This window comes from Schistocerca nitens, chromosome 11, assembly GCF_023898315.1.
Source record: "Schistocerca nitens isolate TAMUIC-IGC-003100 chromosome 11, iqSchNite1.1, whole genome shotgun sequence".
NCBI classification, from domain to species: Eukaryota; Metazoa; Arthropoda; class Insecta; order Orthoptera; family Acrididae; genus Schistocerca; species Schistocerca nitens.
The window spans coordinates 24,314,968-24,329,559 of NC_064624.1; the positions used below are offsets into that span (position 1 = coordinate 24,314,968).

Consider the following 14,592-nt stretch of genomic DNA (forward strand, 5'->3'; position numbering starts at 1 on the left):
TGTAATTTCTGATGCGCTTTTATAACTTCTGGCCTACAGTACTGGATTTATGTACATTTAAATATTGTTTCTTTGTTATATATGTATATATATCAATATTTATTATTCTCCTCCTATCTTCAGATTGTCTCAGACTACTGGTGGGAGCTGTGGCATATCATGTGAAGAAACGTGTCACCGTGGACTGGTCCAGGATGAGTTGGTGGCAGACATGGAGAAGTCAACACACAAGTTTGGTACCTATACAGAAGATGTGACTGTTAATAAGGAATGCTCAGTTGCCACCCAATATGACTGTAGTATGAGGGAAAAGGAATTACATGTATATAGCTGTAATTTCTGCCAACAGAGCTTTCCTTCAAAATACAGATTCATAAAGCATGTGTTCATGCACATTGATGGCATGCAACCACCTTTGTATGTTTGTAAGTGGTGTGGTGAGGTATTTAACAGTAATGTTAGTTTGAAAAAACATTTGAGAATGAGTGAGAATTATCATGTCTTAACTGTTGCCAACCACGAAAGATACGACTATACTGATGAACATCAAAGCAGTATCTTCTTGAATAGTGAGCCACAAGTTTTTGTCACAGAACTCAATGAGCTGAATCCATACAAGGAAACTGGGAAAGCTGCAAACAAGTCCTCTAATGACGTGTGTAACATACACATGACAAATGATGCTGAGAAAACAAATGATTATGGAACTTTATCTACAACTGTTAATGTCAGTGCCCAGGTTGATCTACTTACTGCAAAAAGAACTGACAAACGTGGTATTTGTGGCAAATTGATTACTGTGTCAGGTGATCTGAAGAGAAAATCATTCCTGCACACTGTGAAAAGACCTCACAAATGTGAGATTTGTGGGAAATCTTTTTCTAGATCAGGCGATCTCAACATACACACATTAAATCACACTGGAAAGAAACCCCACGAATGTGATATTTGTGGGAAATCTTTTGCTATGGCGTGGAACCTCAAGACCCATTCACTAATTCACACTGGAAAGAAACCTCACAAATGTGAGCTTTGTGGGAAATCGTTCGCCCATTCATGCAATCTCAAGACACACTAATTAATTCACACTGGAAAGAAACCACACAAATGTGAGATTTGTGGGAAATCATATGCCTTGTCAGGCAATCTCAACAGACACATACTAATTCACACTGACGTGAAACCTCACAAGTGTGATATTTGTGGCAAATCATCTCAAGAAACATGAAGTAATTCACAATGGAAAGAAACCTCACAAGTGTACGATATGTGGGAATTATTTTGCTGCGTCAAGCCATCTCAAGAGACACGCATTAATTCACACTGATAAACCTCACAAATGTGAGATTTGCGGGAAATCGTTTGCCCAGCCAGGCACTCACAAGAGACACTCAATAATTCACACTGGAAGGAAACCATACAAATGTGAGATTTGTGGGAAATCTTTTGCTTTGTCAGGCATTCTCAAGACACATGTATTAATTCACACTGGAAAGAAACCTCACCAATGTGATATTTGTGGGAAATCATTTTATAGGGCAGGCGATCTCAAGACACATTCATTAATTCACACTGGAAAGAAACCCCACAGATGCCATATTTGTGGGAATTCTTTTGCTACGTCAAGCCATCTCAACAGACACACATTAATTCACACTGGAAAGAAACATCACAAATGTGATATCTGTGGGAAATCGTTTGCCCAGTCATGCAATCTCAAGACACATTTATTAATTCACACTGGAAAGAAACCATACAAATGTGAGATTTGTGGGAAATCGTTTGCCCATTCATGCAATCTCAAGACACACGTATTAATTCACACTGGAAAGAAACCTCACAAGTGTACGATATGTGGGAATTCTTTTGCTGCGTCAAGCCATCTCAAGAGACATACATTAATTCACACTGGAAAGAAACATCACAAATGTGAGATCTGTGGGAAACCGTTTGCCCAGTCATGCAATCTCAAGACACATTTATTAATTCACACTGGAAAGAAACCATACAAATGTGAGATTTGTGGGAAATCGTTCGCCCATTCATGCAATCTCAAGACACACGAATTAATTCACACTGGAAAGAAACCACACAAATGTGAGATTTGTGGGAAATCATATGCCTTGTCAGGCAATCTCAACAGACACATACTAATTCACACTGACGTGAAACCTCACAAGTGTGATATTTGTGGCAAATCATTTGCTAGATCAGGTGACCTCAAGAAACATGCATTAGAACACATTGGAAGGGGACCTCACAAATGTGATATTTGTGACAAAAGCTTCACTCAATTGGGTACTCTCAAGACACATGCATTACTTCACATCAGAAAGAAACTGCAAGGAAGTGTTTTGGGTTTTTGCAAATAGATTTTTCTTGTATGTCCCCTTAAGGCCTATAAAATAATGGATGTAGCAGGGGGACAATAAATTGTAACGCCTGTGAAATAACATTAAAATGTGATAGGATTGTGAAAAAAGTGCAACAATGTGTGCTATAGAGTGGTAAGAGATAATGTGACAATATAAAAATCCATAGCTGCAGCTTGATATGGCAGGAAATTGTATTACTAAATACTCCAGAAACATGAATCAAATGTGTTTTTGTCATTAACAGTGCTGCATTTTCCTATCGATCCTGAGACAAGAAGATCGTGAATTGTGATAAATTCTTACCTTTGCCAGTAATCATAAGTACCATGCAATATTCAGTATAAGGCCAAGAAAATGTGATGACTTGCTTGCTTATTATTCCTAACATTGGCATTATGTAGTACTTGTAACTCTGCATTTTAGAATCAGTGACAGCAAAAATATATTCATGGCACTTCCTTCACTCAGGCTAGTAAACTCATTACTGGAGAAACACGATTATGGCAATTATTTTACTCAGGTACGTTTTCTCAAGAGATCTGCTGTTTGTCATTAATAGTGTGTACATTAATGTTCTGTTAGTACTAATCCTGCATTAGTAAAAATAACAAATGTAACAACCTGATTAATAGCCTGTTTGTCCACCTGTGGAACACAACATAATGACAATTCTAAATGATATGGACTTGATACATCGCTTACATGTATTTGCACCAGTTGTATTCCACACGTTCAGATCAGTTAAATGGTGTGTTTGAGACATCAATGTTAGTTACCATGATATTTAGACCACTGTGGAGTCGTTCTGCACATGTGAAATTAACAGTTCCTCTGCTGAAAGATGCCTTTACCATTGGAGAGCACATCAGGCATGAAGGAATCTATGCAGTGGCAATAAAGATCATATAGTCTGCAACTGTCATGCCACCTTCGATTGTTACCAGATGTCCCTGAGGAGCCCAACTGACTGTGCCATAGCATAATGGACACTCCATCTGGTGCCACTCACTCAGATGATACCATATCTGGACTTTTCAACCGACCTGGTATAACACGAAATGTCACCCATCCAGGCAGTTGACATTAGCATTGATCTTCATTCCAGCATCAACGATCCCTTGCCCAACGCAGTTGCAACTGAACATTTTGGTGGATTGGTGTGGAAACATACAGTGACCATATGTTGCGGAACCTCACATTCAACAATGTACATTGAATTGTGTGTTGAAAAACGTGTGGCTGCTCCAGCACTGTTTTAGGTCATTAGATATGGCATATATTGCCACATGTCCAGCTGTACAGAGCAGGCAAGCTTCTGACCTCCAAGATTTGTGAAGAAGTATAGATGTATTACATCTTTTCATAAGGTTATCTATTTATCACCTTTCTGCCAGTTTCCACAGATGTTCACAACAGTAGCATAGATCCAGCCAACTAGCCTCACCACTTTTGAGGCGCTAGTTCCCAACTGCAATGCTACTGTAACTTGTCCTTTGCTAATTGGTGGAACAATTCCTTGTTAATCTCTGGTCTGCTTATATACTTATAAGGTGCTTACTGAATTATGTGCGTACAACATATGGCATTCAGTCTCCTGATGGGCAGTGTTCATGACATTTTTGCTCATCAGTGCATCTTCACATGATTGGTCAGATGCAAAAATGTGTAATGTAACAAATTCATTGTGCTTGTTTGCCATTTAACCAGTGAATGACAGCTACATTTCTTGTGAAATTTTCTTGTTTCACAAATTTTTGTACATAATTAAGAGAGAATGTAGATAAGTGTTATGCACCAAAGCTCTTAAGTATTTGTTCAGCTTTTAATACTGTTTAAATTCTACACGAAATGAAATAGGTAAACAAACATTAGGTGTTCTGATTAGGTTCCAGTTATTTGTATACACAAGAACAACAGTTGGGAGAGCTTAGAACGTGAGTAGTAAATATTTCTTGTGTTATATTCAAAGATGTTTTCATTGTGGATATATTTTGTAATTTGTGTAAATAAATCACTTTTTTGGAAATCTGGTGTTATGCTTCATTTTTTATTTCAGAACCATTGTTTTTATTTTTGATTTCCTACCTATTTGTTACTGGTGAAAGTGTTTTAGTATGTCCCATTATACATGCAAGAACTGGAGTTAGTTATAATTAAGTGATTTGCACTGTTCTCGTTTGCTACACTTTTGTAATGACACTTTTAGTGATGTGATTACATTTTATTCCATCTTTCTCATGAGAGGACATCCACAACTGTTGTATAGGTTATTCATAATAGGAAACATCCACATACATCTGTATCAAATATTATTTTCCAATAAAAAGAAAGAAAAACCAGGTCTCTAAACAATAGCCTTATATTCAGATGAATCTGAAAATATGCTACTAAGTGTGGCGACTATACATATTATGAATCTCTAAGAAAAACAGTAAAATTCGTAGTAACATGTTAAAATTGGTACACAATATGGACTGAATATCTATATGTGTCAGCTAAAGATGGGTCATATAGCATTTCCCTGGTACACAAGATGTAAACAGAAAATATATTCAGTGGTTGTGTGGAAAACCATCCAAAGATCCAAATCTACATAAACACAATAGATACCTATAAATTAAAGAGTGTTACAGCACCTAATAAAATCATAACCTAAGCTAATCATGACAGAATAAACTATTGTACAAGAATTGTCAAGTAAGTCAACTGTAGGATGTGGATCCAGGAGTACATGGAAATCAAGCATATTGTTTAAAAAAACAATGGATAATACTTTGAAACAACTGGTGTTTACATCAGTACTTTACCTCTAAGGCCACTAACAGACTGAGGGGCATAGTGCTGGAGAATGGGATGGAAGGACACCTCAGTTCAGATTGAAAGCTGGTTGCCAAAGTGAGCCCAATTGATCCCGATTATACTCTATGGCCCCATGTGACCGTTGACAGTTGTTGATTGGTTGCTGGATGATTTTCTAGAAGCTTTTCCTCACTAGCAATGCTTCTTGGAAGTGTCACCTCACCAGCATCCTCACTGTCAGAATGGTGTGGATGTGAACAAGGCGTATGTAGTGGTAACTGGTACAGAACCAACCTCTTCCTAGCCATAGCTGTGCAGTGAAACATATTTCATAAAGTGCTTTGCACTCAGTTTGTCAGTCTACAATACACACTTCACTCACTCTCCATAGCAGCAGATTTAACTCAATAATATTTGTAAGATAGTAGGAAAATTCTGCGGGTTCTGGCTCACCAGCTCACTTTCTGGGTGGACCTTCAGTTTCGCCAGAAACCGAGCTAGTTCCCCAACCAAACTCGCATAGCACTGCAGAGTGGTACTGTGAATGGATGTTCACAGGATGAACAGTGTCTGTAATGCAGTGAAGGATAATTAAATCAGTGTGAAAAGACAGAGATGGTAGTACACATTGTCTGGTCGTTTGTACTTGCATGCTGCAAGGCAATTGCAACAGGGTACCAAGGTTCTTTGGCTTCGAAATCAAGATGATTGATCAGCAGTATTTATAGCGTATTCACAGGTGCAAGTTGTCTTGAAACTTTGCACAAGTTTACAAGTTTAATACTCTTTCGAAAAAAATAGAGATGATTTATGTTGAGTAGGGCTGAATATTGAGAGGACTGAATTCACCGCCAGTTGTGTTTGGCATGCTTTTAGAAAGAACAGAAGACGTTATAGCCTAGCATATTGCAGAATGAGGTCAACAGTTGGCTAATGTGTATGATTTACTGTAGTTGTGCTAATTCTATACTTTGATGGGAAACCAAGTATGAGTTTCTATCCCCACTTTTCCGAAAATGCAATGAGAATGAAACCACATTTTGGAAGTGTCAGTTATGTAAACTGGCATGAATATGGAGATGTTAGATTTAGGACAAGGATGTCAAAATAGGAGCCAGTAGACCTACCCAGTAGTGATAACTTCCTTGGTGAGCTATGGGAAAGAATAGAGGGCTTAGCTGTTGGGAAAATGGCCAAACCGGCTTCAGTTGTCGGTAACGAAATTAAAGTTCAGAGTATTGGTTACATTTATAATTATAGTGTATTAAAATATAACAGCTGGTGCAATAAGAATGCTAGGTGAACTAGGAAGGGAATCATGATGAACTGTCCAAGATCATTATGACATGTTGTGCACCATACAGGGTAGCCTATGTAACGAAATGAAAACAGGTTTTCACAATAGTAAATTTTTCAAAGGGGTTGGTCCATGCCAGTCCTAATTAAATTACGTGATAAAAACAAATGGCAGAACATGACAATATGAAGTGAAAAACAGAAACACATTAACAGGAAAAGACATGAGATATTCCACTACAATTACTGCAACTCACATTTAATCATTAAGGGAAGCAAAAGGAAGGGCAGGAACTTGTTGCTAGATGAATCGGACATTTTTCGTCATCTCATCAGCCTACCAAGGTGTAATGAACTTACGAGTGGTAGGAATCGAAGTAAGTGTGCTGCTGCCATACAAGATTTTTGTCATGATGCCAAAGAATTTTATTCTGCCGCTATAAGAGTATGTCAAAGCTAAAGATGGTAAAGGAATGTGAAATCAGCAGAAACGCCCATAGATATGTGAGGTAAGTAAATGAGTTAAAAGAGGTGAAGCATTTAAAGTTTTTCTCAGTGATGCAGTGCTGGCCAGTAGTACATTATAGGTGTGGAAGGCACTGGGGTGTGTCCAGCTGTGTAGCTATTTATAGTGTACTACATGCAAATGCATAATGTGGCACATATAAGTGGAAATGAAATGGCACAAAAGTAACGTCTATCAACAATGTATCCAGATACACTGCTATTTTGGTTAGTGACAGATGGGGAAGCACAGAGCAGTTGAGCAGATTGCATGAAGCGCTCTAAATCTTTCCATAAAAGGAATTGTGGTCATCAAATGAGTTTGCATTCACGGCATCAAAATAGCAGAGCCTAACTGGCAGGTAAAAGACATTACTGGAGGGATAAATGCACAAAATTGTGGGTTAGTGAGCATTTAATTAGAGTATGAGCGTAACTGATAACATTGGTGGCGGGCACATTGGGAAAAGAATTCATATTTCTTCTTGAAGGACTGAGCAAGGATGAAATTGGTGTGGTACCAGGTGCATCAGCCAGGAACTGCTTGATAAATTTGATTCTGTACTACTGAATGCCACCGACGAGTAATGCAGGAGAAGTGTTCATGAGCATCAAATGGAGGCCCCAGTATTATTATAAAAATGTACTAAACAGATAGATACCAAAGTGTTCAAACCTAAAACAATGTGGAACTTTATTGCCTGTGTACACATAGTATTCAAAGCAGTGTCAGTGGTAGGTGAAACATTATGAGTCATAATAACATGGTAGTGTAGGAATTAGAGATAGTTACCCACTCAAGGAACCCTCTGTAAGTGTCTAAGAGCAAACGTTGTTTCATATGTGTTTGTGTTGTGTGTGGGTGGAGCCACTACAACCCTAATTGAGGTACTGTAGTTCTCAGTGTGCAAGTGGGGCACACATGTTTTTGTGTGACAGCCAGATGACAGATGGTAGAATGGGCCATAGTACAAAGCGGTATGACCAGACCAGGGTCTCTGCGATCGCTAATCGCACCGTAATAAGAGGACGCCCCTGGAGGAACCAGAAGGCCAAGCAACATCCTCCTGTCTCATTTGCGTGTGGTAGATGTTGAAAGACACTAACTACCTATCTAGCGAGTCCCATTGGTTCCTTTCACGTACAAATTGTAGAGTGGTTTATGATATGGAATAAACTGGATAGCTGTACATCGAACAAGGCATATCACATTTCTCACACTATATCACTGTTTAATGGTCTTACGTCCTAATGTTAAATGTAAGTGGTTGTATAGAAAGACAGTGTAAGAGATAGCAATACTATTATCTTTCAAATTAGGATGCACACTGGAAGCAGCTTTAAACTTGCTGTCTGCAAGGGTGTGGTTGCTTAGTGAACCATTCAATGTGGGATAGTGTGCATAGTGGTTACTAAAAGCAGGAACGTTTGTGTGCACTCCTGAGAACACGGTTAGTATCGTTCCGGAAGATGTAGCTGTCCATAGAACACTCGTCTTGAATGGGTGGTATGAAGGACAACATTTGGTCAACAAGAATATTGAAATAAACGTCCTGATTTATAATCACAGTAACGTCAATCAGTGGGTCCAAACTGCGGTATGAAAAACATCATCATAACATCACAGAAGCGTCTGCAACCTGAATTGGGCCCTCAGCACAGGCTGGGTTAAACAGCCCAGTGGACTGTCAGTGGCCGGGACTCCTCACATCATTTGAAAAGAGACAAAACGGCGACACCTCGTACCACACCACACGCGCCTCCTCTCCAGTCAGCCACTGGACAGTTCCTGTGCTGTCTGGCCCACTAGAGACGTGCAGCGTTATGTGCCACTGTGAGCAATGGCCTTCTTAGAGGTACCGAACTCCACATCTCCTCTGCATGCAGTTCCCTACAAAATGTTCGCTTGGAAACTGGTTGGGATGGAATCCAATTTGCAAACTGTTGTATTTAGAATCAAAGCAGACACGTAAAGTATTCTACTGGTCTAAAATTCTCGCTTCAGTGGGCTTCAGAGATAGCCATGTTGTACATGGCTGCAACAGTTTACGAATTTTGTCACCTAGAACTTCTGTAATTCATGCAGTTGATCATGTCACCAAGCACTAGCTTTAAAATGGTTACGAAAGTTCCTACCTTGGTCTTCACAATGTCTGGAAGGACATTACAAGCTTCACTGACACATATGTAAAGAGAGTGACATACGCATTTGAGAATACTAGTGCAGGGCATTTGTCAGTTAAATGTATATGCTGAGTGGCTAGGGCCTCCCGGTGGGTAGATTATTCGCCTGGTGCAAGGGTTTCGAGTGGACGCCACGTCAGCGACTTGCGTGTCGATGGGGATGAAATGCTGATGATAAGGACAAAACAACACCCAGTCCCTGAGCAGAGAAAATCTCCGACCAAGACGGGAATCGAACCCAGACCGTTAGGCATGACATTCTGTCGCACTAACCACTCACCTACCAATGGCGATCATTTGTCACTTAACCGAATAGCAACAGCGTTTCTTGACCCCACCATATAATTACAACCAGTAGAAGCAAATCTTATAATACTGTTTTTAGAAAGATTGTACTCAGAGAATGAAAGCAATAGATTAGAATAAAGATTTTTACTTGTGTACCTTCGTTTGCCTTATCATATTCACCCGGCTTAAAAATTTCACGAACATAACAAAATTTTTTTTCAATTTTGTGTCCTTATCCAAATATCCCACCACAACACACGACGCTTTTAACAGATTGCGTGTCTGTTGACTCCTCAGTAAGAACACTGAATTTTCTATGTCTCAGCTTTTCTACAAGTTCGTTCTTTGTTGTCATCACGTTCCTTACGATGTGGCAACATTTAATGCGACGAAAATAATATATCGTCGCCGATTTTAGAATCAGGAAAGCAAGCATGAACTACGCCCTCTAGATGTTCTACAACAATAATAGGAAGACTCTGTTTTGCCACAACAATGTGAGCCTGATTATTTAAAGATGATTTCACAAATTTTATATGACACCACCTTCATTTCATTGAAATGATTTTCAGTTTTAAAATGTACCTTAACATATCCCAATTCAGTCCCAAAAGCTACGTTACAGATTATACACGTAGCTCTTTCTGAGTTCGATTCATCTGTGCACAACCAATCTTTACATTCACGATTAGTTTCCCACACTTTCCTGTATTTTGATTTCGGAATCTTATATTTAAACACGGTCGCTGTTGATTTATTGGGAGTAGTAGGACAACTATCACTGTCTACTGTTTCCAGTGACTCCATTTTGCACAAGTTAACGCTTTATACGAGTACATCGCTCACTGTCTTCAGCTGAGCCTGTTAGTTAACTGTAATCGATTTCACTTTTGTACAAGCACTGTGCAGGATGCGAAGCGGTCAATACGGTAAATTCCTCAGGGAATAACCAAAGCTGACTTACGCAGTTGCAGCATAATGAAACAGGGGCATCCCACAGTGGGACAGGTTGGCATATAGGCTGCTCAAAATTGTATTTGTGAAATAAATTGAAAAAAAATTAAATAAACCGTAAAAATTAAAATAAGAAAAATGAAAACTCAAGAAAAGTAAGTGTTTAAAGACCGTACAATAGATGTGTGATCCGAAGAGTGAATCCTATGTTCGTTGCACCATCTTAAATTTTCGTACGTGTGCAATCGAGATCGTAAGGTTGGAAAAACTCCACGCCAGCAACAAAATTTAACTGTCACTGGACTTATATTCAGTGCACATTATTGATCATATGAAATGTACACCCTAATACGCTTACGAGAAACAAGACTTCCGGTCACGTGATATTCGTGTGAGCTCACCAACTTTTAACTATTGTAAATAAGCAATTTATTCTACAAACATTCAGCTTTGCCTGAATGGGTATAAAATCAGGTTATTCGTGCGCCATGGAGAAGGTCCAAGCCCTTCCCTTGATAAAATACGATAAAAAGATGAATGGTTGTAGGGTGAGAACCATGAAGACAACACTATGTGTGTGCTCTGCGACCGCCCCCAAGAAAATCGTACCAGCTGGTGAAATTTGTGTCGCTCACACCATGTTGATGAAGGACAAACATGTGCCAAGGACTTGACTATGATTAAACTGAAGCTTTAATGAAAGTGTGTTTGTCGAAGAAGGAAAACAAATGTACCTATCAACTTTTCTTTCCGGTTTGTAAGGGCTGAATGACGACTCACAACGAAACAACGGCTTGTACTGAAGTCATTCAAGGAGTACTGTAATAACCCTTTTTCTAATAAACTGTGTTTTTTGTAAAACGCTTTTATTAAGATTGTGACCATAGAATCGATGTTCATGATTGTATTATCTGTGTAGTAAAGGACGACGCAGTCTTCAAATCATCTGAGAGCAGCTAGGAGAGTCCTGGGTGTTGGCACTTGTCTTTCTGCTGTCCACTTCCATAATGTAAGCACCGCGGCTTGCAGTTGCAGTAATATTACAATATACTAGCTTATCTTGAGTTACTTATGTACTGTTTTATTATAAATACTCCAGTACACGTGTTTAATTCCATTACTCATTGTGTCACAAATTTAAATTTGCAGCAGTTCTAGGAGGGAAGACGCAACATTTCGATGTGGTACTGATCCGTCACTGGCATGATTTTATTACTAATTTAAAATGTCCTTCTTATTCATTACATGTGCGGCATCTTCAGTCGTTCAGAAAAGAGCGACTACCAAACCGCGATATGCAAATCACATTTCCTAAAATTCAGTCTGTCCACGTTCTCTGTTGTGCTCCCTCATTCTGGTAGCGAAATTCTAAAATATTTCAGTTGTCGAAGGTGGAAGCGACAACTTACATCTTCTGTAGCTATTTGTGATTCTAATACTGGATTCCCCATGTTCTCGCTACCGACTTCTTTCTCTTCGTCTATTACACCATAACACAAAAACTTCTCCACATAGAGGTCTTCACTGTACACTTTCCACCTATCCGCTCTCTCCTCTCCATTTAACACTGGAATCCCCATTGCACTCGTAATGTTAATGCTGTTCCTTTTAATTTCCTCGATGGACATTTTGACTTTTCTGTATGCTGAGTCAGTCCTTCTGACAATCATAGATCCATTTTTGGTTTACTTCACATTTCATGCAGCCATTCCATCTTAGATTTCTTGCATTTTCTATTTACTTCATTCCTAAATGACTTGTATTTCTATATTCCTGAATTTCCTTTCGTTAATCAGCTGAAGTTTTTCTTCTGTTACCCATGGTTTCATCTCGGTTACCGTCCTTGTGGCTATGTTTCTCTTCCCAAATTGTGTAGTTCCTCTTTGTATAAACGTCCATTCCTCTTCAACTGAACCGCCTTCTGAACTTTTCATCAGCACTGTAATTATAGCCTCAGAGAACCTCAACTGCATATCATTATTCCTTAGTATTTCTGTACCCCAGTTCTTAGAGAAATGTTCCTTCCTGACGAATCTGTTAAACTTCAGCCTACTCTTCGTCGTTACTTAATTTTGATTTCATCTACATCTGCTTCTGGATGTACCTGATTCTAATTGTGAATCCCATATCTGTTTTTCTGATTTCGGGATCGCTGCCTGGCCATGATGTCATCTAACTGGACTCTTTCCATATGTCCTGGTCTTTTCCAAGTACAGGCCTACCTCTACCACTCGTAAATATTGAACAGAGCTTCGCTATTACTAGCTGAAATGTATTGAAGAACTCGATTAGTCTTTCTCCTCTCTCATTATTACTGCCGAATCCATATTGTCCCGTAACATTTTCTTCTGCATTCCAATACACGTGAATATTAGGTTTTTACCTTCCCTTCCACACTGAATTACTATTTCAAAGCCGGCTGGTGTGGCCGAACGGTTCTAGGCGCTTCAGTCTGGAACCGCGCGACCGCATCGGTCGCAGGTTCGAATCCTGCCTCGGGCATGGATGTGTGTGATGTCCTTAGGTTAATTAGGTTTAAGTAGCTCTAAGTTCTAGGGGACTTATGACCTCAGAAGTTAAGTCCCATAGTAGTCATAGCCATTAGAACTATTTTTGAACTAGTTCAAAACCCTTCTCCATATCTTCATCTTCTGCTTGCGACATCGCCAAGTACACCTGTAGTGTTGTTCTTTGTTTGCTGTCGATTCTGATAAGGAAAATCATAACACTGACTGTTCACAGTACCTCACTCCATGGTCTGTCTTCCTATTCATGACGATCCCTACTCCTGGTATACAATTTTTATGCTGCTGTTGCTATTACCATAGAGTCGACTGGCCTGAAATTCTTTCTTCTTTCCATTTCACTTCACTGGCGCGTACTATATCTCGATTGATCCTTAGAATTTAATTTTTCAGATCTTCTAGTTCCAGTGTCATGTTCAGTCTTCTGACACTTCATGCACCGACTCGTAGAATATTACTCATTCATTGGTTAATCAATCTCTTTCTTATTGTCATCTCACCCTTGGCAATCCCCTCCAGGAGATTCGAATGGGGACTAGTTCGAAATATTTGCCAATTCAGAGACAGGCATGACACTTTTTCAATTACAGGTGCTATGTCCTGTCGATACACATTATGTGTCTTTATGACAGTGGTTTCCATTACCTTCGCCTCTTCATGCTGTTATTAACTACTGAGTCTTCCGCCTTACAGGGGCATGGCCCCACCCATAGGCTAAGGGAGGGCCCTGAACCGCCATCCCCTCTCCACTGTCTTTGACACGGCCATTGGCTAAGCGAGGCTGAATTGACTTCTTATGCCAGAAGTCTTCAGCTGCCATTGCTGATGATTTTTATTCAAAAATTAAGCAGAGCTAAGGTTAGAACCGGCGACCCTGGACATTTTGGTAACTACTCCAAGACACTATTTCACTATTTTTGTAATCTTATTTTGGGAGGCTTAAGAGTGCTTATTAAGCTAAGGGTTTTGGAGCTACTGACTACTTTTCTCTTGCTTTTACTTTTTAAGCAGGTCAAGAAATGAGCTAGGCGGGATTAGATCCTGTGTTCTACCGCTTCGTAGCTAAACTGTCTACGCCTTTTACTACTTTCAAAAATTCCTTAACACATTTGTTACAAAAGGATAAAAAAAATCAAAGTTAATTGGACATGGCACTGCCACTTTCCCTTTCTGGCCTTTCTTTTTTCTTTTTTAAAATTGAAAAGAGACCAACAATGTCAAAAGATCAAAAGATGGAATAGACTGCGGATTGATGTACCTGAACAGGGGCCACGCCGGCCGAGCGGTTCTAGTCACTTCAGTCGGAAACCGCACTGCTGCTATGGTCGCAGGTTCGAACCCTGCTTCGGGCATGGATGTGTGTCACGTCCTTAGGTTAGTTAGGTTTAAGTAGTTCTACGTCTAGGGGACTGATGACCTCAGATGTTTAGTCCCATAGTGCTCAGAGCCATTTGAACCATTTTTTGTACAGGGGCCATGACGAGATTACAACAAGGACTGATAGCCTTGACGACAAAATACGAGGCTCAACATATTGGCATAGAAGCCGCTATGTTATGCAGTCACAGAGACTTTATACTGGCGCATCAACAAGCGCCGGCACAAAGACGAAGATCACAGGAGCAAAGAAGGCGGTGAGATGACGTCAGCCAATAGCCCACAGACAA

General features: G+C 39.7%; 1 protein-coding gene across 1 annotated transcript in view; it reads left to right on the plus strand.

Annotated features, from left to right (window-relative positions):
• LOC126213386 (zinc finger protein 493-like) overlaps positions 1-4,310 on the plus strand; it is a 185,278-nt gene extending 180,968 nt beyond the window's left edge. Inside the window, exons 8-9 of the mRNA XM_049941091.1 lie at positions 124-1,074; positions 1,193-4,310. Of these exons, the coding sequence (XP_049797048.1) occupies positions 124-1,074; positions 1,193-2,372 (2,131 nt within the window). The 3' untranslated portion in view covers positions 2,373-4,310. The remainder of the gene's footprint in view (positions 1-123; positions 1,075-1,192) is intronic.
• The last annotated feature ends 10,282 nt before the right edge of the window (positions 4,311-14,592 follow it).